The 24781-nt window shown below is 37.0% G+C and overlaps 1 protein-coding gene across 7 annotated transcripts in view; it reads left to right on the top strand.

The window, feature by feature from the left end:
• The window catches only part of LOC121490761 (muscular LMNA interacting protein), a 254409-nt gene extending 230210 nt beyond the window's left edge, over positions 1-24199 (top strand). For 6 of the 7 annotated variants that reach the window (XM_041754765.1, XM_041754750.1, XM_041754757.1 and 3 more), the window contains 2 exons: positions 8753-8806; positions 23873-24199. In XM_041754765.1, coding sequence (XP_041610699.1) covers positions 8753-8806; positions 23873-23878 — 60 coding nt within the window. In that variant the 3' untranslated portion in view covers positions 23879-24199. The remainder of the gene's footprint in view (positions 1-8752; positions 8807-23872) is intronic. The other variant, XM_041754782.1, reaches the window with a different exon arrangement.
• The last annotated feature ends 582 nt before the right edge of the window (positions 24200-24781 follow it).

The following is a 24781-nucleotide window of genomic DNA, read 5'->3' as shown; positions in this document are numbered from 1 at the left end:
AGGATTTGTAAGTGGAGGGCTAGTCCTGCATGTAGCCTGTCTGCCCCACCTCCTTGTAGTTGGACCCCATTGCTCCATCTTTCCATATATTGTTTCATACCTACCACTCTCATCATGTCTAACACCTTGAAACTGTCAGCACATCTGCTTTCTACCCACCATCTTGCTCCACGTCTTTGCTCCTTCAGTGCCTACTGCAGCTTGGTCTTAGATTCCAGCCATTTCCGAGAGATTCTGACAGGGATTCTTACTTTCCTGAGTCTTATAGTCAGACAGTCCTCAACTTATCTGCCTCCTAATCATTCACACACCCTGTCCCCCTTCAACCTCCCCATTTACATTCTCAAAGATGGGGCTCCAGTGTAGTGTTAGGGGAGAAAAGACTGGGGTCTGGTAGGGGGTCTCTGGAGATCAGGAGCAGCACAGATTGGCCCCATCACAGTTGTGCCTGTTCCTCTTTTTAAAAAACACTTTTCCAAATTTTGTAATACATCACTTGACATCTGTTGACATGCTCCTGGGTTCTGGGATAGGTTTTTTGCAAGTTGGGATAACTGGCTGCAAATTAGGAACAGCTGGGATGAGACTAAATCAGGGCAGAAATTGAAAAAAGTATTTAAGAGGCTGTTTTAATACCGAGCTGTTTATTTTCTATTGTATGTCCCATTGGGATAAAATAGCTAATAGCCTTTATATTCTATAGAAAAGAAAGAACAGGGGGAGAGGAAGAAAAATATTCCACCAACATTATCTCTTGTGGAGAAAGAGACATTTAGTTTATGATTGTAATAGTGTTAGTACGATATTGACCACAATTGAAAGCGATGTTTTTTGCCTGTGGTACCAGGCAACTAATTGTGCACTTGAAGGATAGAGGAAGGACATAGAACAAATATGCTTCCTTGTCAATTCCAATTTCACTTTCTGGAACTTGAGTCCAAAAATGGTATTGGAATATAGACCTTGTTCCATTTTCATTACAACCTGGGAGCTGTGCAATGCAAAAAGTGAATGGTGTAGTTAATCCCCTCAGAGAAGTGGTTTTCTAGTTGAGAAAAAAGCAACTCTAGATGAAAAATGTGGATAAACACAAGAATGTGGTACTTGTTTTCGAAACAGGCTGAACCCAGAGTAGATGAGAAAAAAAATCCATTAAGCTGCCCTTTAGAAAGTGGTCTTTAAAGGAAGGAATTCTAACTGTCCCAAGTCTGTGCCTCCTGGGATGAAAGAGAAAAGGCCAAGAAAAAAAACAGTATACTTTGGAAATTTTCAGCCAGATCTCGAAAGACTCATTACAAAGATCAGAGCAGAAAATTTCTGTTTTCTTACTGGTATTACAGTGGTATCAGACTTACTGGTACTTAGACTCCAAAATAAGGATATTAATGATCAGCACTTAATAGCAAGTTTTCTCTGGGTTTATAAAACAATGAACATGTGCCAAATTCCAACTGAGTATATAATATAATAATACTGAAGGGATACACAAAAGGATATTGTGAAACTTAATAGTATTTATAGAAGTTCATACAAGAAGCAAGTGTCACAGCTAAGAAGTGATATTAAGGATTTATATATATATATAAGGGAATCTTACCTGGATTCTATGGATAGTTCATTTTTATTATTGCTAGAGGCAACAACTTCTATCTCAACTGTGGCTCTAAAACAAAGATTCTAAAAACAAAGAGCTTTTTTTGTTACCAGAGTTGTGCTTACACAGACCTACCAAGTTATCCAAGTAGAGGAGGTACTAGAACTCATCTAGTTAGGCCCCAGATTTTAATATGAGGAAACCAAGGCCCAGAGACAAAGTGATGTTCCCTAAGTCCACACACGGGGGGTTAATGGTATAGAAAATAAGCAAACAAAAAGACTTTAATTAATCTCTACACTCAGAGCTTGAACTTATAACCCCCAGATCAAAAGTTACTACACTCTATTGAATGAGCCAGCCAGGCATCCCTGGCATGGGCAAATTCTTTTAAGATTTTATTTTATTTTATTTTATTTTATTTTATTTTATTTTTAATTTTAAGATTCTATCTATCTATCTATCATCTATCTATCTTCTATCTTTCTATTTCAGAGAGAGAGAGAGAGAGAGAGAGAGAAAATGCCAGCATGAGCAGAGGAGAAGGAGAGGGTAAAGAAGAGGCAGGAAGAAAGAATTTCAATGCAGACTCCATGCTGAGTGTGTAGCCCAAGGCAGGGCTTGATCCCAAGACCCTGGAGAGCAGGACCTGAGCCGAAGCCAAGAGTTAGATGCTCAGGCAACTGAGTCACCCAGGCGCTCCACTCCTGGCATGGGCAAATTTTTAAAACTTTTGGGCATCACCAAAAATAGATTCTGCACCTTAAATTCTAATAATAGATATTCAAACTACTGATGTTCTACAATTTAAAAAAATATTTTAAGCTAATGCAGATGAATTCTTTATGGCACATGGGTAGGAATGCCATGTTTTAGCCTGCCACTGAGAGCAGGTTTTTCCTCATAGCACAACTGCCCTCAGTAAGGGAAAACTTGGAGCACTGCCATGTTTTGTGCAAGGCATAGACTCTTGAGCAATGAAGTTGATCAGCTAGTGTTTGGTGCACAAGTGTTAGAGTGTGATGAGCCCTAGCCTCCAGCAGTTTGAAGTCTTTACAGGAAATGAGACAAACCAGTATTGAATAGTCTTCATTCATTTAAGCATTTGGAAGGGCTTCCTCTTTTACATTGTAAGTGGAGTCGGGGCATGCAAAATCCCTGCTCAGCCTCATTCCTGATGTTCTTCAGACTCTCTGTGCCCATGCACTCTGAATTTTCTCCATATCTTCCCTTCAGCCTGTGAGTAATTTCTTTTCAGCTATTAACCCCATATTCACTCCCCGTACCCCTTCTCCTTACTAGGACACTGATCCTTTAGATTCAGTCTCTTGGAAAGAGATTTCTTCCTAGACCAGGTCAGATTTATGTTTTGAATCCTCACAGACCTCTGATCTTTACTTCCTAAAAACATTGTTTTGTGTTTGTTTCTATATATTCCTGATGAAGTAATAAATATCTGTCTCACCCACTACTCTGTGCTCTCCAAGGGCAGGGACAATGTCTTCTTGTTCACCTTTATATCCCTAAAATCTAGCAACATGTCTGGCACACTAGCAGGTTCTTAATTAAAAAGATCTGTGGTAAGTTATATAATTATATGACTGCAATACAACTTGGTTAATTAGGACATTTTGAATGTACTTAATTTCAGTCATGAGTAGATCAATATTTGAAAATCATCAATTCCATCAATCTGTAAAAAAATGTGGCTGTGGTCTCACTACTCAACCGTGGTAGCATTGGCATCAGCTGAAAGCCACTTATAAATGCAAGTCTTAGGCCCCTCTCTAGACCAACGGTGTCAGAATATAAAAATAATGACTCTGGAGATGTTTCCTGTGCACTGAGATATGTTGTAAATGAGAGATTAAAACTAAAATTCTTTCTTTGGCCAGGCAGATCCCCATAACAAGTGAAGTGAGCCAGTTATATAAGGATAAGCATGGTAACAGGTGACTTCTGAATTTTGGTCTCCTCTTAGCAGGATGATAGGGACTGTGTTGACGTGAAGACCTTCAGCTCTATCTAATACAGTCAGGATGCTCTACAAATCTAGGTGTTGGCAGGCCAGGTGTTGCAAGATATTTAAGTAGTTCAAGAGAAACCAGGAACACAAACCTGCATGGAGCGTTATTAGTCCCATCACTGATAACTCAATTCAATACCTTTTCAGCAAAAGAATTGCGAGGGTCAAAGAGAACACATGTATGCAATAGTTCTAGTTCCAAGGTCCCTCATTTGCAAAATTTCATATAAATGAGATTTTAGATATGCAATGACACATCCTAATTCTTCACTAATTCAGAATACTTTAATTTTGCAAGTCAAAAAATCTTTTCTCTAGCCATCTCATTCATTCTTTCTTTCATTCATTTATTTACCCAGTAATCATTTAGTTGTATTTTATGCTGAACGACTTCCATGCCAGGTGCTGAAGGCCTAAAAATGAATAAAATATAATCCACTTGACTTCCAAAGGCTTTTTATTTTTTTAAGATTTCATTTATTTATTCATGAGAGATGCAGAGACACAGGCAGAAGGAGAAGCAGGCTTCATGCAGGGACCCCAAAGTGGGATTTGTTTTTTTTTTTTTTCCAAAGTGGGATTTGATCCAGGGTCTCCAGGATCACACCCTGGGCTGAAGGTGGCACTAAACTGTTGGGAACCCTGGGTGGCGCAGCGGTTTAGTGCCTGCCTTTGGCCCAGGGCGCGATCCTGGGGACCTGGGATTGAGTCCCACGTCAGGCTCCCGGTGCATGGAGCCTGCTTCTCCCTCTGCCTATGTCTCTGCCTCTCTCTCTCTCTCTGTGTGTGGCTATCATAAATAAATAAAAATTAAAAAAAAAATAAACTGCTGAGCCACCGGGGCTGCCCAACTTCCAAAGGCTTATACTCTCCTAATGGCAATGTTACACTTACGAAATACATGATTTTATGTCAGTAGTGCTACAACAGTTTGCCACGTTTATTTTTGAGAGATGTTCTTAGGAAGGTTGTACTGTAGTTTGAATGACTCACAAGCCTAGATGGAGAAACAGATGTAGAAGGTATAGTTTACCAAAGACAAATGGAGTGAAGATTTACGAGAAGATGTGGTTCAGCAAAAAGCAATCCCAAAGGACTGAATTATTAAAAAAAAAAAAGATCTTATTTATTTATTTGAAAGAGAGAGAACATGAGCTGGGGGGGGGGAGGCGATAGTGCAAGGAGCAGAGGCAGAAGTAGACTCCCCACTGAGCAGGGGAGCCCCAAGTGGGGCTTGATCCCAGAACCCTAGGATCATGACTTAAGCTAAGGCTGATGCTTAAACAACTGAGCCACCTACACACCCTCCAAAGAGCTGAATTCTGAAGGCATTTGTAGCTCTCTTGTCAATTTTAAAATGTTAACGTTTCTTGCAACACTTCCTCAGCTTCATAATTTCTGGCAGACAAGAAAGTGTGCTTCATCTTCACGGAAGAGGGAGAGCTCCTTCACCAAAGCTAGAGCTTTGAGTTCCATTTCTTATGTAGAGTCAAGACTTACTGAAATGATTTAACCATTTTGCATATTTTCTTATTTTCTAGTCATCGGGGTTCTCATTTTCCCAGCTGGTTTGAAGGCATTTATCTGTCTTTGTTAAAGAAGTTTGAGTTACCTTGGGAGAAGCAGAGATATTTATGAGAAAGCCCCATACTGGTAACAAGCACTTCACAAGGCTTTATATTAGTTTGGTGGCAGCTGTGATCAAGAGCATAATAAAAATCAACTGAACATTTTATTCAAATTATCACTTGTTGATTTTCCAACAGTAGTGAGTGAACGAAGGTCCAATTAATCTGTTATACAATATCTGGGACATGAGTTTTCATCCAGGGAAAAGTATGTTTTGTTTCATTTCAACTGAGCTTTCTATTTTGCTGATTCTCCTATGCTGAATGATGTTCTGATGATAAAATTAGTAACTTTCCATGTTTTTTGTTTTGTTTTGTTTTGTTTTTGAGGAATAATAGTTATTCCCTTTCAAGAACACTTACTACCGAGTAAACAGGCTTGGATAACTCTGTCCTTCAGTATACACCTACTCTCTGGATAGCATGCCACTCCCCTAATTAGAATTTACTTATTTTATCTTATTTTTAAAAGTAGGCTGTATGCCCAACATAGGTCTTGATCAAGAGTTGCTTGCTCTACTCACTGAGCCAGCCAGGCACCCCTATAGAATTTATTTTAATGTTTTAGTTTCATTGTCTTCATTCTGGTTGTGAGAAGATTTTCACACCATGTTTTATTGTCCTCATCCCCCAACAAGCATTTCTAGCCCTCATGCACTATAAAATCTCCCCATTCAGCAGAGATATCAGCGTTATTTATTCTAGTGCTTCAGTGTGTCTTCCCTAATCAGTAACATATTGAAATGTCTACCTGATGCTGCTTCGCTCATCCTACAGACTAGGGCCTCTAGTGTCCACCAGGAAAATCTTGAGTCAATTCCACACTCTAAGGCAATGCTTTAATCTAAACCTTCTTTTTATTTTATTTTTAAAAGGTTTTAAATTCATGAGAGATACAGAGAGAGAGGCAGAGACACAGGCGGAGGGAGAAGCAGGTGCCCAATGTGGGATTCTATCCTGGGATTCTGGGATCACACCCTGAGCTGAAGGCAGGTGCTCAACCACTGAGCCACCCAGGTGTCCCAATCTTCTTTATTCTTTCTCTCAAATTACTTAAATCTTCCAAGCTCCCCCAACCCCACCTTCCATATTTTGCACATCAGCCAAATAGACTTTTTATTGGAAATGAAAATCTCATCACACATTCCCCTTTTCTTGCTTAAAGTACTTTGGTGGTTTCCCAATGCCTGGAGAGTGAAGCCAGACTCCTCATCTGACACAAAAGCTTCATTGTAAACGTCTCCAATGTGGCCTTTCATAGCTACACCAGGCACTCATGATACTTCTGACCTCTAAATGGGGCCACTCATGCCTTTAATATATGGCTATTTCTTTTGTGAAATGGCACACACCATTGCCTTCTCCTGCACCCCATCCTGTCTCCTGAGTAATTTCTTGACATAGTACTACTTGACATAGTACTACTTCACCCTTGCTTTGGAAGCACAGTGCCTGGAACTTTCATCCTAGATTCTAATCATGGCTCTGCCTCTAGTCCTGGACTTGAAATAAGTCATTCTGCCTTTCTGTGCTTTGGTTTCTTCATTTGTGAAACAGGGTAATACTAGTGCTCACTTCACCAGATTGTTGTGAAAACTAAACAAATGCATATGATGAATTTGTCTCATGAGGATATAATTATTATGGATAAATCTATTAACTTTCAAAGGTATTAAGATCCCATTTTATTTTACATTTTTAGTCAGTTTGAGGATAATACAAAGGCAAACCTACTATGAAAAAAAAAATTATAAAGAGAAGAAAGCATTCCAAAGCCAAATGTAAATGATATGGGGGTTACCAATTAATTAGGATTAGTCATTTTCTGTTCTCTTTTGTGGATTAGGGTAATTAACACACAATTTTTGAAATTCAAGATTAAAATGAAGTGGATTTAAATGAAATATTACCTATATTTGAAAGAAGGAATGGGATGTAAAAATAGGTATTACATAATTGCTCAATTACTTTTCCAATCTTAGCTGAACATTTTATTGGAAGGGTTCCAACATTTTAAAATTTTACGATATTTATCCTATTTTATTTTAGGAGACTAGGAGAATGATAATTTGACATTGTGCAAACTCTGATGATTTATATAATTACCCTACTACTTAGCCTATTTATGCTAAAGAGTTTGCTGTCTCCAGGACAATTACCTGGGTCTAAGGTTTGAAATAGTACATAGGGTCCAGTCCTGGGCCATGCTTGGGATCTCAGGAAACCCTGATGAACAAGAAAAAGTAAGAACTTGCAACTGATTTCTGGAATGCTATTTAGATCTCTAGCTGGCTCTGGAGCCAGATCATGCTTCTATTTAAAGCAATGGTCTCAGGCAGCTACAAGTCCTGATGTTATGATACCCAGAGGATTTCATAATTGGGAACAGAGTGTAATGTTTGGGATTTAGTGAAGCTATAACTTTAGATAAAAGCAGGCTTCATTCTTGAAAATCTGCTGGCACAGAGGGAGGGAAGCCTGAAGAAATGTGAAGCAGGACCTCCATGGCCTTCCCAGCAGCCAATGCTGGCATGGTCCTGGGGCCAAGGCCCGATTGTTGAATTTTACTGGAGGATTAGGAAGTAGGTGCTCTTCTACTGATTTACTTATCGAATCAGGACCCTCCTGAGAGTGAAAGCTGGGGCATTTATTTTCATACTTCTGATTTACCCAGAACAATGACTGAGAGACAAGGAGAGATGGTGAAGGGGGGGGGGGGCAAACAGATTTATTACAAATAATAGCTCTACCTTGCTCTTCATGTACTTGGGTCCCTTATGCTGCCTCTCTCTTTTTCTTGCATTATCTATATATTTCTTCTATCTTAATAAGTTTGAGTGTATGTATAATGCTCAGATGACCCATGCAATAATCAAATTCCGAGAGAAGCAAAAAATCTCTCTTCTGTGAAAATGTCCCTGTGTGGTAAGTTACATTATAACAACATACCCTATAAGATTACAATGTTTATGAAGTCCTTGTACATCAAGATTATGAATGTTTGCAATAATGCACAATGCTTTTCCAAGTAAGCATTTATCATCTATAGGAGCATCTGTATTTACTGTGGGCCTGAGCAAGATTTGTTTCTTTTGCTTTGGAGCTTTTCAGTTTGAGGCCTATTATGAGGTTTGAGACATAAATATAGCTTTGTCTCCTCTCTCTGAAATCTGTCAGTGTGTTTTAACAGTTCATTCATTCAATTAACAATAACTGTCTATACTATATACCAAACACTGTTAGAGTTTATGTGGGACACAAAGATAAATAAGATGTGGTCTTATGCTCAAAGTATTCACCACTGCCATTTTTTTTTCTGTGTCAAGAATAGCTTCCCTTGTTTTTAATAACAAGTCAGTTCAAATCAAATATTTATACTTGGAAGAATCTATTATGATCAGCAATAATATACATATGCCATTGTTTATTTTTTTAAATAAAATCTAAACATTTATTTTCCTCACTTCTACCCCTGATCATGTCCTGGACATCTTTTCTGTGAAGCTGAGTCATCCAATGGTGGCTATCCCTGAACATGAGACTCTTGATTCCAAAGAGGTAAATGTAAGATACAATTAGAGATATAGTTATCCATTTCCATGTGCTATTAGATTGTAGAAATAGATCTTATTTTGAGAAAAATATTAATAAGATCATGCTTTTTATCTTCTTTTTAAAAAAAATAAAACTCACTGTCTCACTTTGTGTTGTTCAGAAGCCCTGATGGTTGAGTAAGTTAATTCTTGCCTCTTAACGTGGAAGGTGGCTCTAAGGGTCCTCATGGGGGTAGCAACTTGATCACAAACCAGCTCTTTCTATCCCATGTGTGATTTCCACCTTGTATTCATATGCGAAACCCTGTTGACTTCTCTTCAAGGTCAAAGGGTGTCCCATAATACTTATGGTGGGTCTTGTGAGTCAGACCCCAGTATCTATCTCCTGGTAGCCCAGTTTCAGCTCACTGGAGAATGTCTGCTTAGTTCCCCAATCTCCTGGTAAATTCTGCTTACATCAGGTGGCATTTAGGCAAAACCATACCAGCTGAAGCATAGCCTCTGATTTTCATACAAATGTGTAGCCACTTTCACATTGGAGCTGACAAAAAATAAATTTAAAAACTTTTTCATGTTTTTATAAATGCTATACCAAAGAGGCAAAGAAAAAATCTATACAGGAATTTTTAATTTTCTGTTAATCAAGAGCAAGCATAATTGAACAATGTTTTCTTCTTCTACATCCTCTCAAAGTGGTAAATGTGAGAAAAAAAAAGTGATTTTTAAAGAGCTTATCTTTCAGAAGGGAGCAAGAGAGCTCATGCTTTAATTTCAGATACCCTTGCAAAAAGGCGTGGTCAATTTTGCAGCCTCCAAGTTTAGGAAAAACAAGCATAATACAAAAGAGAAGTAGGAATGATAAAATTCCAAATAGGATGTAACATTTCCCAAAGCATCTTTTCTACAATTTAGAGCATATATCCACTTTTCATAAACTAATGTTCCTATTGCTACAAATTTTAAACCTTTATCATATGAGACCATGTGTCTCTCTGCTATAACATTAGTCACTAAATTATAAAAGTGTGTTATGAATTGGTATGGATTTATATCCCTGAGCACATCTTTGATTATTTTTAAATAGGATTATTGGTTCAATGAATAAGGACATATGGAAAAATTTTAATACATATAGCTGAATTGAATTCCTAAAAAAAATAAGGCAGTTCGCACTAGGAGTGTTTTTACAGCTGTCCCTATGTACTCTTGCCAGTGTTGAGAATTATCATAATTGTCAATTTATTGAGAGCTTACTATATGTTAAGAAGTTTTATGCATTTTATATGCTTTATTTTACTCATATTCACAAAATAAAGTTAAGTACTATTATTCCCATTTTACAGATGAGAAAACTGAGTCTAAGGGAAGTCAGTATATTGCCTAAAGTGAAATAGCTGGGAAGTCTGCTCCATCTGGAACTGAATCCATATCGGACTGCCTAGAGCCTATGCTCTTAAGAACTCTACCATACTCTGTCCAGCTCTCTATCCAAATCTCTAGTTATACTATCTAAATCTTTCTTCCTTTTTTTTTAAGATTTTATTTATTTATTTGAAAGAGAGAGAGAGAGCATGAACAAGAGAGCACAAGCAGGGGATGGTCAAGAGAGAAGAGCTAGAGCTTTGAGTTCCATTTCTTATGTAGAGTCAAGACTTACTGAAATGATTTAACCATTTTGCATATTTTCTTATTTTCTAGTCATCGGGGTTCTCATTTTCCCAGCTGGTTTGAAGGCATTTATCTGTCTTTGTTAAAGAAGTTTGAGTTACCTTGGGAGAAGCAGAGATATTTATGAGAAAGCCCCATACTGGTAACAAGCACTTCACAAGGCTTTATATTAGTTTGGTGGCAGCTGTGATCAAGAGCATAATAAAAATCAACTGAACATTTTATTCAAATTATCACTTGTTGATTTTCCAACAGTAGTGAGTGAACGAAGGTCCAATTAATCTGTTATACAATATCTGGGACATGAGTTTTCATCCAGGGAAAAGTATGTTTTGTTTCATTTCAACTGAGCTTTCTATTTTGCTGATTCTCCTATGCTGAATGATGTTCTGATGATAAAATTAGTAACTTTCCATGTTTTTTGTTTTGTTTTGTTTTGTTTTTGAGGAATAATAGTTATTCCCTTTCAAGAACACTTACTACCGAGTAAACAGGCTTGGATAACTCTGTCCTTCAGTATACACCTACTCTCTGGATAGCATGCCACTCCCCTAATTAGAATTTACTTATTTTATCTTATTTTTAAAAGTAGGCTGTATGCCCAACATAGGTCTTGATCAAGAGTTGCTTGCTCTACTCACTGAGCCAGCCAGGCACCCCTATAGAATTTATTTTAATGTTTTAGTTTCATTGTCTTCATTCTGGTTGTGAGAAGATTTTCACACCATGTTTTATTGTCCTCATCCCCCAACAAGCATTTCTAGCCCTCATGCACTATAAAATCTCCCCATTCAGCAGAGATATCAGCGTTATTTATTCCAGTGCTTCAGTGTGTCTTCCCTAATCAGTAACATATTGAAATGTCTACCTGATGCTGCTTCGCTCATCCTACAGACTAGGGCCTCTAGTGTCCACCAGGAAAATCTTGAGTCAATTCCACACTCTAAGGCAATGCTTTAATCTAAACCTTCTTTTTATTTTATTTTTAAAAGGTTTTAAATTCATGAGAGATACAGAGAGAGAGGCAGAGACACAGGCGGAGGGAGAAGCAGGTGCCCAATGTGGGATTCTATCCTGGGATTCTGGGATCACACCCTGAGCTGAAGGCAGGTGCTCAACCACTGAGCCACCCAGGTGTCCCAATCTTCTTTATTCTTTCTCTCAAATTACTTAAATCTTCCAAGCTCCCCCAACCCCACCTTCCATATTTTGCACATCAGCCAAATAGACTTTTTTTTGGAAATGAAAATCTCATCACACATTCCCCTTTTCTTGCTTAAAGTACTTTGGTGGTTTCCCAATGCCTGGAGAGTGAAGCCAGACTCCTCATCTGACACAAAAGCTTCATTGTAAACGTCTCCAATGTGGCCTTTCATAGCTACACCAGGCACTCATGATACTTCTGACCTCTAAATGGGGCCACTCATGCCTTTAATATATGGCTATTTCTTTTGTGAAATGGCACACACCATTGCCTTCTCCTGCACCCCATCCTGTCTCCTGAGTAATTTCTTGACATAGTACTACTTGACATAGTACTACTTCACCCTTGCTTTGGAAGCACAGTGCCTGGAACTTTCATCCTAGATTCTAATCATGGCTCTGCCTCTAGTCCTGGACTTGAAATAAGTCATTCTGCCTTTCTGTGCTTTGGTTTCTTCATTTGTGAAACAGGGTAATACTAGTGCTCACTTCACCAGATTGTTGTGAAAACTAAACAAATGCATATGATGAATTTGTCTCATGAGGATATAATTATTATGGATAAATCTATTAACTTTCAAAGGTATTAAGATCCCATTTTATTTTACATTTTTAGTCAGTTTGAGGATAATACAAAGGCAAACCTACTATGAAAAAAAAAATTATAAAGAGAAGAAAGCATTCCAAAGCCAAATGTAAATGATATGGGGGTTACCAATTAATTAGGATTAGTCATTTTCTGTTCTCTTTTGTGGATTAGGGTAATTAACACACAATTTTTGAAATTCAAGATTAAAATGAAGTGGATTTAAATGAAATATTACCTATATTTGAAAGAAGGAATGGGATATAAAAATAGGTATTACATAATTGCTCAATTACTTTTCCAATCTTAGCTGAACATTTTATTGGAAGGGTTCCAACATTTTAAAATTTTACGATATTTATCCTATTTTATTTTAGGAGACTAGGAGAATGATAATTTGACATTGTGCAAACTCTGATGATTTATATAATTACCCTACTACTTAGCCTATTTATGCTAAAGAGTTTGCTGTCTCCAGGACAATTACCTGGGTCTAAGGTTTGAAATAGTACATAGGGTCCAGTCCTGGGCCATGCTTGGGATCTCAGGAAACCCTGATGAACAAGAAAAAGTAAGAACTTGCAGCTGATTTCTGGAATGCTATTTAGATCTCTAGCTGGCTCTGGAGCCAGATCATGCTTCTATTTAAAGCAATGGTCTCAGGCAGCTACAAGTCCTGATGTTATGATACCCAGAGGATTTCATAATTGGGAACAGAGTGTAATGTTTGGGATTTAGTGAAGCTATAACTTTAGATAAAAGCAGGCTTCATTCTTGAAAATCTGCTGGCACAGAGGGAGGGAAGCCTGAAGAAATGTGAAGCAGGACCTCCATGGCCTTCCCAGCAGCCAATGCTGGCATGGTCCTGGGGCCAAGGCCCGATTGTTGAATTTTACTGGAGGATTAGGAAGTAGGTGCTCTTCTACTGATTTACTTATCGAATCAGGACCCTCCTGAGAGTGAAAGCTGGGGCATTTATTTTCATACTTCTGATTTACCCAGAACAATGACTGAGAGACAAGGAGAGATGGTGAAGGGGGGGGGGGGCAAACAGATTTATTACAAATAATAGCTCTACCTTGCTCTTCATGTACTTGGGTCCCTTATGCTGCCTCTCTCTTTTTCTTGCATTATCTATATATTTCTTCTATCTTAATAAGTTTGAGTGTATGTATAATGCTCAGATGACCCATGCAATAATCAAATTCCGAGAGAAGCAAAAAATCTCTCTTCTGTGAAAATGTCCCTGTGTGGTAAGTTACATTATAACAACATACCCTATAAGATTACAATGTTTATGAAGTCCTTGTACATCAAGATTATGAATGTTTGCAATAATGCACAATGCTTTTCCAAGTAAGCATTTATCATCTATAGGAGCATCTGTATTTACTGTGGGCCTGAGCAAGATTTGTTTCTTTTGCTTTGGAGCTTTTCAGTTTGAGGCCTATTATGAGGTTTGAGACATAAATATAGCTTTGTCTCCTCTCTCTGAAATCTGTCAGTGTGTTTTAACAGTTCATTCATTCAATTAACAATAACTGTCTATACTATATACCAAACACTGTTAGAGTTTATGTGGGACACAAAGATAAATAAGATGTGGTCTTATGCTCAAAGTATTCACCACTGCCAATTTTTTTTCTGTGTCAAGAATAGCTTCCCTTGTTTTTAATAACAAGTCAGTTCAAATCAAATATTTATACTTGGAAGAATCTATTATGATCAGCAATAATATACATATGCCATTGTTTATTTTTTTAAATAAAATCTAAACATTTATTTTCCTCACTTCTACCCCTGATCATGTCCTGGACATCTTTTCTGTGAAGCTGAGTCATCCAATGGTGGCTATCCCTGAACATGAGACTCTTGATTCCAAAGAGGTAAATGTAAGATACAATTAGAGATATAGTTATCCATTTCCATGTGCTATTAGATTGTAGAAATAGATCTTATTTTGAGAAAAATATTAATAAGATCATGCTTTTTATCTTCTTTTTAAAAAAAATAAAACTCACTGTCTCACTTTGTGTTGTTCAGAAGCCCTGATGGTTGAGTAAGTTAATTCTTGCCTCTTAACGTGGAAGGTGGCTCTAAGGGTCCTCATGGGGGTAGCAACTTGATCACAAACCAGCTCTTTCTATCCCATGTGTGATTTCCACCTTGTATTCATATGCGAAACCCTGTTGACTTCTCTTCAAGGTCAAAGGGTGTCCCATAATACTTATGGTGGGTCTTGTGAGTCAGACCCCAGTATCTATCTCCTGGTAGCCCAGTTTCAGCTCACTGGAGAATGTCTGCTTAGTTCCCCAATCTCCTGGTAAATTCTGCTTACATCAGGTGGCATTTAGGCAAAACCATACCAGCTGAAGCATAGCCTCTGATTTTCATACAAATGTGTAGCCACTTTCACATTGGAGCTGACAAAAAATAAATTTAAAAACTTTTTCATGTTTTTATAAATGCTATACCAAAGAGGCAAAGAAAAAATCTATACAGGAATTTTTAATTTTCTGTTAATCAAGAGCAAGCATAATTGAACAATGTTTTCTTCTTCTACATCCTCTCAAAGTGGTAAATGTGAGGAAAAAAAAGTGATTTTTAAAGAGCTTATCTTTCAGAAGGGAGCAAGAGAGCTCATGCTTTAATTTCAGATACCCTTGCAAAAAGGCGTGGTCAATTTTGCAGCCTCCAAGTTTAGGAAAAACAAGCATAATACAAAAGAGAAGTAGGAATGATAAAATTCCAAATAGGATGTAACATTTCCCAAAGCATCTTTTCTACAATTTAGAGCATATATCCACTTTTCATAAACTAATGTTCCTATTGCTACAAATTTTAAACCTTTATCATATGAGACCATGTGGCTCTCTGCTATAACATTAGTCACTAAATTATAAAAGTGTGTTATGAATTGGTATGGATTTATATCCCTGAGCACATCTTTGATTATTTTTAAATAGGATTATTGGTTCAATGAATAAGGACATATGGAAAAATTTTAATACATATAGCTGAATTGAATTCCTAAAAAAAATATAGCAGTTCGCACTAGGAGTGTTTTTACAGCTGTCCCTATGTACTCTTGCCAGTGTTGAGAATTATCATAATTGTCAATTTATTGAGAGCTTACTATATGTTAAGAAGTTTTATGCATTTTATATGCTTTATTTTACTCATATTCACAAAATAAAGTTAAGTACTATTATTCCCATTTTACAGATGAGAAAACTGAGTCTAAGGGAAGTCAGTATATTGCCTAAAGTGAAATAGCTGGGAAGTCTGCTCCATCTGGAACTGAATCCATATCGGACTGCCTAGAGCCTATGCTCTTAAGAACTCTACCATACTCTGTCCAGCTCTCTATCCAAATCTCTAGTTATACTATCTAAATCTTTCTTCCTTTTTTTTTAAGATTTTATTTATTTATTTGAAAGAGAGAGAGAGCATGAACAAGAGAGCACAAGCAGGGGGATGGTCAGAAGAAGAGAGAGAAGCAGACTCCCCACTGAGTGGGGAACCCAATACTATGGTGGATCCTTGGACCCTGGGATCATGACCTGAGACAAAGGCAGATACTTAAGGGACTGAGCCACTCAGGCACCCTAAATCTTTCTTCCTTTTAAAATCATATTTTAAAATATTGACAATTTAAAAGGGGAAATTGTTTTTCACATTTATTTGCATTTTTAAAAATTTTGTATTTTTCTATTATTTTTGTCTATTTTGCTTATGCAATATATCATGCATTTATCTACTGGTATGGTAATATTTTTCTTATTGAATTGTAAACTCCCTTTATATATTAAAGACATTAATTCTCTATCAAATGTGCTATCCCTTCCAGTGTGATGGTGGCAAACTGTGTAATAGTAAAAAAAAAAAAAAAATTGGACAATCATGTCCAAAAATAGAATGACTAAATAAATTTAACACATTTCAGTGAGTGTTTTAGTAATTTTCCTATTCAGCCATTGACTTAACAACTTGCTCTGCATATCTTGTCACTGATTAATTAGGTTCTTGGCTTTAGTAACCTACAGAGGCTAATTTTCTCTCTAAGTTTTAAACATTCCTTCTGTCATCTGAGCTCTTTTATTTATTTATTTTTAAAGTAATCTCTATACCCAACAGGGGGCTTGAACTCACAATCCTGAGATCGAGTCCTATACCCACTAAACCAGTCAGGCGCCCCCAAATTTTACACAATTCAGATGAATGTAAAAAGAAATAACAATCAGATGTTCTCTTTCAAACATAATAATTTTGGCTCAAACTCACATAGGCTATTTCTACAATAATAAGAGTGTTTCTACACAATAATAGAAAATCAATTGGTTATTTAAATAACAAAGCCTTCCAGTTCAGATAATAAGTGCTGAATTAAGAACTTTTGAGTGTGTTGCAAAAAAGAATAGCTTGGATGTCATAGTTGCATTTTTTTGCACCAATTATCATAATTCTAGAGACAGAACTTAAAATTAAGCTACTGGATAAAATTAACAAAAAATCATTTCAACCTCACATTTGGAATATGTGAGAAATAACATTAAAAAACCCTAAAGTCTGAAGTTTAATATTTGTGAGAGATAGTGAATTACTGCTGGTATTAGAAGATATGTAAAAAATTAAGCCAAAGGCCATTTTATGCTTCCATTGTGCTATATTTTTCTTGTAAGTAATACTGGCACAACTTTTTACAACTCCTTATGATATGTGGTCACACTGCAATAGGACAGTATCAGTATATTGTCCCCAAACCCTCTGTTTTTATTTACCTACAAAGCACCAACCAAGAAAAAGATCTGTTTTTATAAAACATTTTTATTCTTTTTTTTTTTAAGATTTTATTTATTCATTTGAGGGAGAAAAAGAGAGCACAAGGGATGCAGAGAGAGAGGGAGAGGCAGAAGCAGGCTCCCTGCTCAGCGGGGCTGGATCCCAGGACTCTAGGATCATGACCTGAGCTAAGGCAGACCCATAATCGACTGAGCCACTCAGGCGCTCCCAATCAATTCTATTCTTGTGATTCTATGGCCTGAGGAATAACCCACTCTGGTTATATATCTACTGCAAATAAAGAATTATGGAGGAATATTGTCTGGATTTCAGAATTCCATTCTTGGTTTTCTTTCATTTCCTGAAGATAGCAGTTTGTCTTTCTTACTACCAGAGTTCTATTTTTTATTTTCAATCATGTTATGTGTAGATATTAGTTTTTAAAATTTGCTCTGTAATTCCTTTAAAAACAAACAGACTTCAGATTTATCTAATTTGATTTGCCCCTTGTTTTTGTAAATCATATGATTCACACTTTCAAAGAACTAACTCAAAACAACATTTCCAGTTATAATCTAGTTCAGTGGCTCTGAACTCTAGCTGAGCATTAGAATCCACTGGGACTTTTAAAAAGCTCCAGTAGCAGGGTTCCACTCCAGGCAAATTAAATCAAAGATCTCTGGAGGTGGGTAAAGGCATTGGTTGTTTGAAAACCTTTCCAGGTGATGCAAATGGGCAATAAGAGTTGAGCTCCTCAAATTCTAGCTCCTTTTTTGATGGTCCAGGAAAGCAAATGAGTTATTCAATCTCAGAAAAAAAAAAAATTGAAAGTAAAATCAGGAGACCCATAGAGAAGTTTGTTTCAGGGAATACTTTGAATTAAGAAAAAATTGGGTCACATATTTCTGTCTAGCATCATAAAGCGTTAACACGTGCTTTAACCTGGTAGGTTAATTTTGAGAGCTCTGTTCTATATAAAAGTCACTGCATTTTCTTAGTAAAACCTAATATTTCTTTCTGTTTTCTTTGATATTCACACAAATTTGGAAAATCTTTAGGCTGGGCTGGGGATAGCATTTGGTACAAGCTGAGTGTAGGGGTTTGGATGGGGGGCTTATATTCCAAAGGATATTTTATTTAGCATTTTGTATAGTCCTTTAAAAAATACTTGCTCAATGATAAACCCTCATATAAGCAGAGGAAATCCCTAATAATTTATTTGACCTCATCAATTTTCAAAGAAGGTCACTTTCATATATGTCAATGGTTCACAACAATGCAGTAATTTCCAAAGTAGGTGTATGTATAACGCCTGTCTAATTTATAGCAAACTCCCTGCCTGAGGTAATGATTTCTAAGTAGAATTACTTAGAAGAAATTAAATTCTAGTAGCAATAATTATTTCTGATTGTATTCATCATGTCTTGTGAATGTAGCAACTCTTTGATCCACAACCACTCTATAACCCACTTCTCTTTCCACAGGCTTAATTGTGAAAGTCATACTAGGGAATGAGATAGAATCAGGCCTACTGCTCTTCACATCGCCTGCTACATGCAGCTCTAGTCCTATTTTAACTTGAGGGTCAATTGATTTCCAAAAACATGATTAGATGCAGTTGATTCTGACCTTTGGGATCCACTTGCTATTAACACAACTTGAGAGCTAATGATTCACCAGCTGCCCATAAACACATACTAGGCAAATTCTTCTCCTGTTTTCTCATTCCTTCTCTTTAGAGATTTTTGATAAATATTTGAGTTGGCCAGATAACAATAGTGCTAGCAAGGTGACTACGACTGATTTGCTGCCGTGGTGCATGTAAGCATTTTGTGTTCGTTTTATTTTGAATTCCAGAACCTTGATTGATGTTTAAAGTTCTAATCTTAGGGGACACACATCTTGTTCCTTTATCTTTATTTTCCAGATGAGAACATAGGGAAGAGAATATAAGTGTCTTGTCCCTGGAAGGCACTCTCATTTTCTGGCTTGATTAAAGGGTAAAAATGAAATTATCAAGAGAAATGAGCCCACTCTGTTCCCTTGAGGAAATTTCCCATAAATATTATTTCTCAAAATCAAGCTTTGATAAATCTTGGATTGCTGAGTTCAGGGTAATCTCAGTCAAGAACTCGGAATCTGGATATTATTAACTGCTGATTAAAATAAATTTCATATGCTTTCATAGACAACTGGCTAGAGAGCCAGAGGAAATTTGTCTTATAAACACATATAATATGAACACCTGGAAGATAGCCACCCTGCCCAGGCATTCAGGTAGACAAGGCAATGAGAAAGAGAAGGACATTCCTACCATAGATTTGGTAGCACTGGACCCCATCAAGATAACTTTCTTGGCTTGTAAGCCCCTTGCCTGCTTCGGAGAAATTAAAAAAAAATTTAAAAATTCTGCCAATCCAGAAATCATCTTCTTAAAGATAGTAGAGGAAGGAAACAACTTTGTAACCTTGTTATTAAATAAGCATTAAACCAGAATATGATATGCATCACAAACACACAAAGTTTGCACAGACAGGAAGAAATCTCATTCTTCATACAGCAAGCAGATATAACCCATTATATAGAGGGTTCTCAAGATAAGCAATAATTCAATTCATCCACATGTAAGAAGATTTGGCAGTAGTCTTTATTATACATAGTTCACTGGCAATTGGGGCAACTGTGTTAATCAGCTTTACACAAAGCAAAAGTACACTTTTCATATCATTATGATAGGAGTTAGTTTTACAACTTGGAGCCAAGTATCAGTTAAAGTTAGGCTCTTACCCTCTTTCAGAAATTAGGAAATAGGGGTGCTATCTCACTTGGACATTTACATTCAAAGGAATGGTTCTCAAAGTCCTTGAGAAATTCCTGAGTCTCAAAGCTGACAAAATGTCTAATAATCAGAAGAACATACACATTACCAAGGGAGGAGAATGTATTTACAATGACAAGTGTTTTAAAGTAAATACAAAGGAGGGAGGGAAATTGCTTCCCTTCTTTTCTTTTTTCTTTCTTCTTTCTTTCTTTCTTTCTTTCTTTCTTTCTTTCTTTCTTTCTTTCTTTCTTTCTTTCTTTCTTTCTTTCTTTCTTTCTTTCTTTCTTTCTTTCTTTCTTTCTTTCTTTCTTTCTTTCTTTTTCTTTTTCTTTAAGATTTATTTAGGGGCACCTGGGTGGCTCAGTTGGTTAAGCATCTGCCTTTGGCTCAGGTCATGATCTCAGGGTCCTGGAATCAAACCCCACATAGAGCTCCTTGTCCAGTGAAGAGCCGCTTCTCCCTCTGCTGCTCCCACCATTTGTATTCTTTGTCTCTTGTGCACACTCTCTCCCAAATAAATAAATAAAAATATTTTTTAAAAGATTTATTTATTTATTTTAAATGGGGGGTGGGTAAGGGGAAGGAGCAGAAGGAGAGAATCTTCAAGTAGACTCCCTGCTGAGCATGGAGCCAATGCAAGGCTCAATCGCATGACCCATGAGATCATGACCTGAGTGGAAACCAAGAGTGGATGTTTAACTGACTGAGCCATACAGGTGCCCAACTTCCCTTATTTCAAGAAGGAGAATGAAGCTTCTTTTTAATTTCCATTTGTTCTTTCATCTGGTTGGCAATGGGCAGAACTGCAATATGAAAGCTTTACTCTGAGTTGTCAATAAAAAAGCATACTGTCAATAAAAAATATGATTTTCTAGGGACACATTTGAATTGACTATAGGAGACGTGGAGGTTCAACAAGTTTGAGGTCTCTCCTTTAAAGTCATCCCAATAGTTTATTGTTGGGTTTTACATTGTGAGTCATGGTAAAGCTGAGCAAAAGTCAGGAACTAGATGGACTTATATTCCTCCTTGTGCTAATTTTTCAAGATAAACAAAAGAAGATCAGGGCTAATAATTATTTGGAGCTCAGATCATCAAGATGTTAAATGTTTGGACCCCAGGTTCAATGTTTTGCTCTCTAGTATCCATTATACCTATATTCTCTCTCTATTGGTCTACCTGTATAGGATCCTTTATTACTGAACATTTTATACCTTCTGGTTTCTGGAAAATGAGTTCTGATACTAGATCTTGTGTTTTCACACCAAAGTTAGCAGTTATGTAAATGTCCCAAATATATATGAAATCTTTCAGAAAACAATAAGTATGCAGCAATAATATTGAATACATTTCCTGGAAATGGCTTTTTTGCAGGATACAAGAAGTCTGGTTTCATACTTATAAGGCACATATGTAGACCATTTTGCTTTTATTTGGCAGAGAAAAGTATACATGAATGGTTTTGTATAAAAAGGAAATAAAATTTAACATAGCACATTCTTTTAAGAAATGCTTTCTGTAACATTGGCTTAAAGTTTCACAACACTACATTACTTATTATCCAAACTTCACCAAAATTAAAAAAAAAATTGGAATTTGAGTCCCTTCAAAATTAAGATTTTTTAAAAAAGCCTTATGTTCTTTCTTATTGGTATTTTCTCATATCCAAAATAATTATGTTGTTCAACTGGCAGTGTGATAAAATCCTGAGCCTTAGCTACTGGGGGTGGGGGGCAGGCTAATCTGAAACATAAGAATTTATGTATTTTTTAATGAACTTCATCTTTCTGAAATGTTAGACCTTTGTTTTTTCCATTATTTAATGGCTTATGTACTGAGATTGGCAAAGGAAACTAAAAACTTCATAAAATGTTGAAAATCCTGATTCTACTTGTCATTTCAAACTAGCTGCTGAATTGTGATGCCAGACATTAGTTTGATCTGCCAGTGGGTTCAGGATGAACTGCCAGCATGGCAACAGAGGATGAACTACCTATTCCTCCTCAATCTGACTTAATTACTTATATAATTATAAATCTTACATATGAAAAAGGATTCAGAGGACATTTAGTCCAGTATTTTACTGAATGTATGATACTGTCTGCACTTATATCTTTACACATCTTCTGTTTAAATACTTCTGATGACAGAAAATTGATCATTTACAAGCCAGACACAATCTGGGTTTTCATACATGGCTACGACGAACTAATGACTACACCAACAAAAACAAATAGACAACACTGGACAGACTAGGGTTTAATTTCAAATGCTGTGGCCTTGGGCATGATATTTAATCTTTTTGAGCCTCAATTTCATTCTCTGTAAAATGAGATCAAGGGATAATGGTGAAGATCTGGATTTATGTATGCCAAGTGCTTAGCATATAAAATACATAACACTTCATAAGCATTAGCTAAAGGATGATGATTGCTTTAAATCTCTTATAGTATTAGCTACCAAATGTTGGTACTTTCAGGAAAATCAAACAGACGGTAGTTTTCATTTGTTAGAAGGAAAAGGAGGAGATGCGATGTAGTCATTTCCTCTTTTTATTTTAAAGCTTCAGAGAATCCCAGATGATGCAGGCTACAGCTTACTTATTTCATGACTGCTGGTTTTCTGTGGCCAGAACATATCAGTGCAATGGTGGAGCTACCCTCTTATTTTAGTAGCTTTTCCCTTACTTCTTCCTTCTCATCTAACAAATGTAGTTTCTCTTAAATGATACAGAATGTATCCATGTCTCACAATTCTGCTTAGCTGCTTGGCCATGACATACTCAGGTTTCCTGTCTGCATTAGTTACCCTTTGCTTCAGCATCCTCTGATCCATCCCAGGGCAAAATGGGAGAGTTTTGCTTACAGAAGAGCAATGGGGGGATCCCTGGGTGGCGCAGCGGTTTGGCGCCTGCCTTTGGCCCAGGGCGCGATCCTGGAGACCCGGGATCGAATCCCACGTCGGGCTCCCAGTGCATGGAGCCTGCTTCTCCCTCTGCCTGTGTCTCTGCCTCTCTCTCTATCTCTCTGTGACTATCATAAATAAATAAAAGTTAAAAAAAATTAAAAAAAAAAAAAAAGAAGAGCAATGGACCTCTTTTCTTCTCCACATGTCATATTGGAATGCTCCATTGGCACCTGGAAGTATAAAGTTATGGTCATTTCCTTCCATTGTTGCTATTCCATCACATTGTTTGATCAGAGTGATGTTTTAGAACTAAATTTCTTTTCTGCTCTCATCTCTGATACTTTCTTTTAAACTTCCTTTCTTGACTTGTATAACCTACCAATACCCATCCACTCAGTTAAGCTGATGTCTTCTGTTGCAGAGTCTAACCTCGTCAAATAGGAACACGCAGATATTGATGGATAAAGAAATTATGATAATCATTCCTGTGCCACACAGTAGCATTATAAAGCCATTTAATCAATATATGAAACAAGGACAAAAACAATAGGATGTCCATTTGCTGTCTCTGTCTTTTGTAATGTTGCATTTTGCAAAAGCTGGAACATGTTCCAGTCCCATTCCACTTTACCTCCTTGTTTGTGAGGTTACATTCTAGGGAATGACACAGTCATCAGTGTTACAAGGAAGGGGTGGGACAGCAGTCAAGTGATTAACGGGATGAGGGCTTATGTGTGGGATGTGGCAATGCTGTACCTACTTAAGGTGGCATGAGCCCCTCTAAGCCATCATAATGACTTGCACGAGGCCAGAGCTGCTCTGCTGAGCTCTCAAGAGATCAGAGTCTGATGTGAAGATATATCTGCACTTCTTTGTCTTTATTATGCTATTATGTAACAAGAAAACAGTTCCTGAGGGGAAAAATGAACAGATATGTCCTACTATAAATACTTTTTTATATGAGACTATGCCCGAATGCTAATGTATAAATTTTTTGGTGTATTTCTGAAATTTTAATTATCTCATTGACCTGACTACTATTTTCTTTTATTTATTTATTTATTTATTTATTTATTTATTTATTTATTTATTTATTTTTGTAGCAATGAAGTTGGAACAGAAGCTGAAAACACAGGCCGCGCTGAAGTTTTCTGGAATGCTGGTGCTAATCACTTGCTAGATTGGATGCTTGTTTTTTTTTCAGTATGAGTGTTCCCTTTGTCAACTGCAGTGCAGAAATGGAAGGAAAAAGAAAGTATCCTGCAGGCATATAACATCGCAGTACTCTACTAACACCCAGTGTAGGAAAGATTTATCTACAGCTCTCGCACCACTGTTAGAGCCTGTAATGCCTTCTATTACGCTGACAGCAATACTAACATGTCCCTAAATTTAGCAGCCAAATAAAGAAAAATCATGGGTAAATAGAAGAATGACTGTGACTATTTTTCAACACCAGTTTTATTTAATGCATACATTATTACCGAATCAGATTTTAGTTCCCCTTTGATGTATTTATTTTTTTACATGTAAAGAAAATGAGCAACTTTCAAAAAATGAGCCCCCTGCCTGCTTTCAGAGATGCTAATATTCAGGGGTCCACTGGGGTGATCATGAACACGAGAAAGTTGGTGTTTCACATAACTCACACAGTTTTCTTGTTCAGTTTGGGCTCTATACTACCAGGACTTTACTAGGCGGCAGCCCAGTGATACTGAACATTAGTGGTGTTGGGATGTTTTTCACATCTTGTTGTCACATGATTCTTGTGAAGGCTACTTCAGAGTCAGTTCATACGTATAATGTTATGAGCAGTAAAGACCACAGAGCAAATCCACACTGTGATCATAATCCTGAGAGCCCACCCTCCAGCATACCCAATACTCACCCTATTGGCCATGTTCTATTTCTTTCATATCAAGTAGTCTGTCCTAGCCTTGTCTACAGGGTTTCCTTTTTATAGCCTTCTGTCCAGCTGGGAAGCCCAGGGTAATACACACTAATCAGGAAAC

Source organism: Vulpes lagopus, chromosome 1 (assembly GCF_018345385.1).
Source record: "Vulpes lagopus strain Blue_001 chromosome 1, ASM1834538v1, whole genome shotgun sequence".
Lineage (NCBI taxonomy): Eukaryota > Metazoa > Chordata > Mammalia > Carnivora > Canidae > Vulpes > Vulpes lagopus.
Note: the sequence above shows the minus strand (reverse complement) of the source record. Positions and strands in the feature narration are given on the sequence as shown.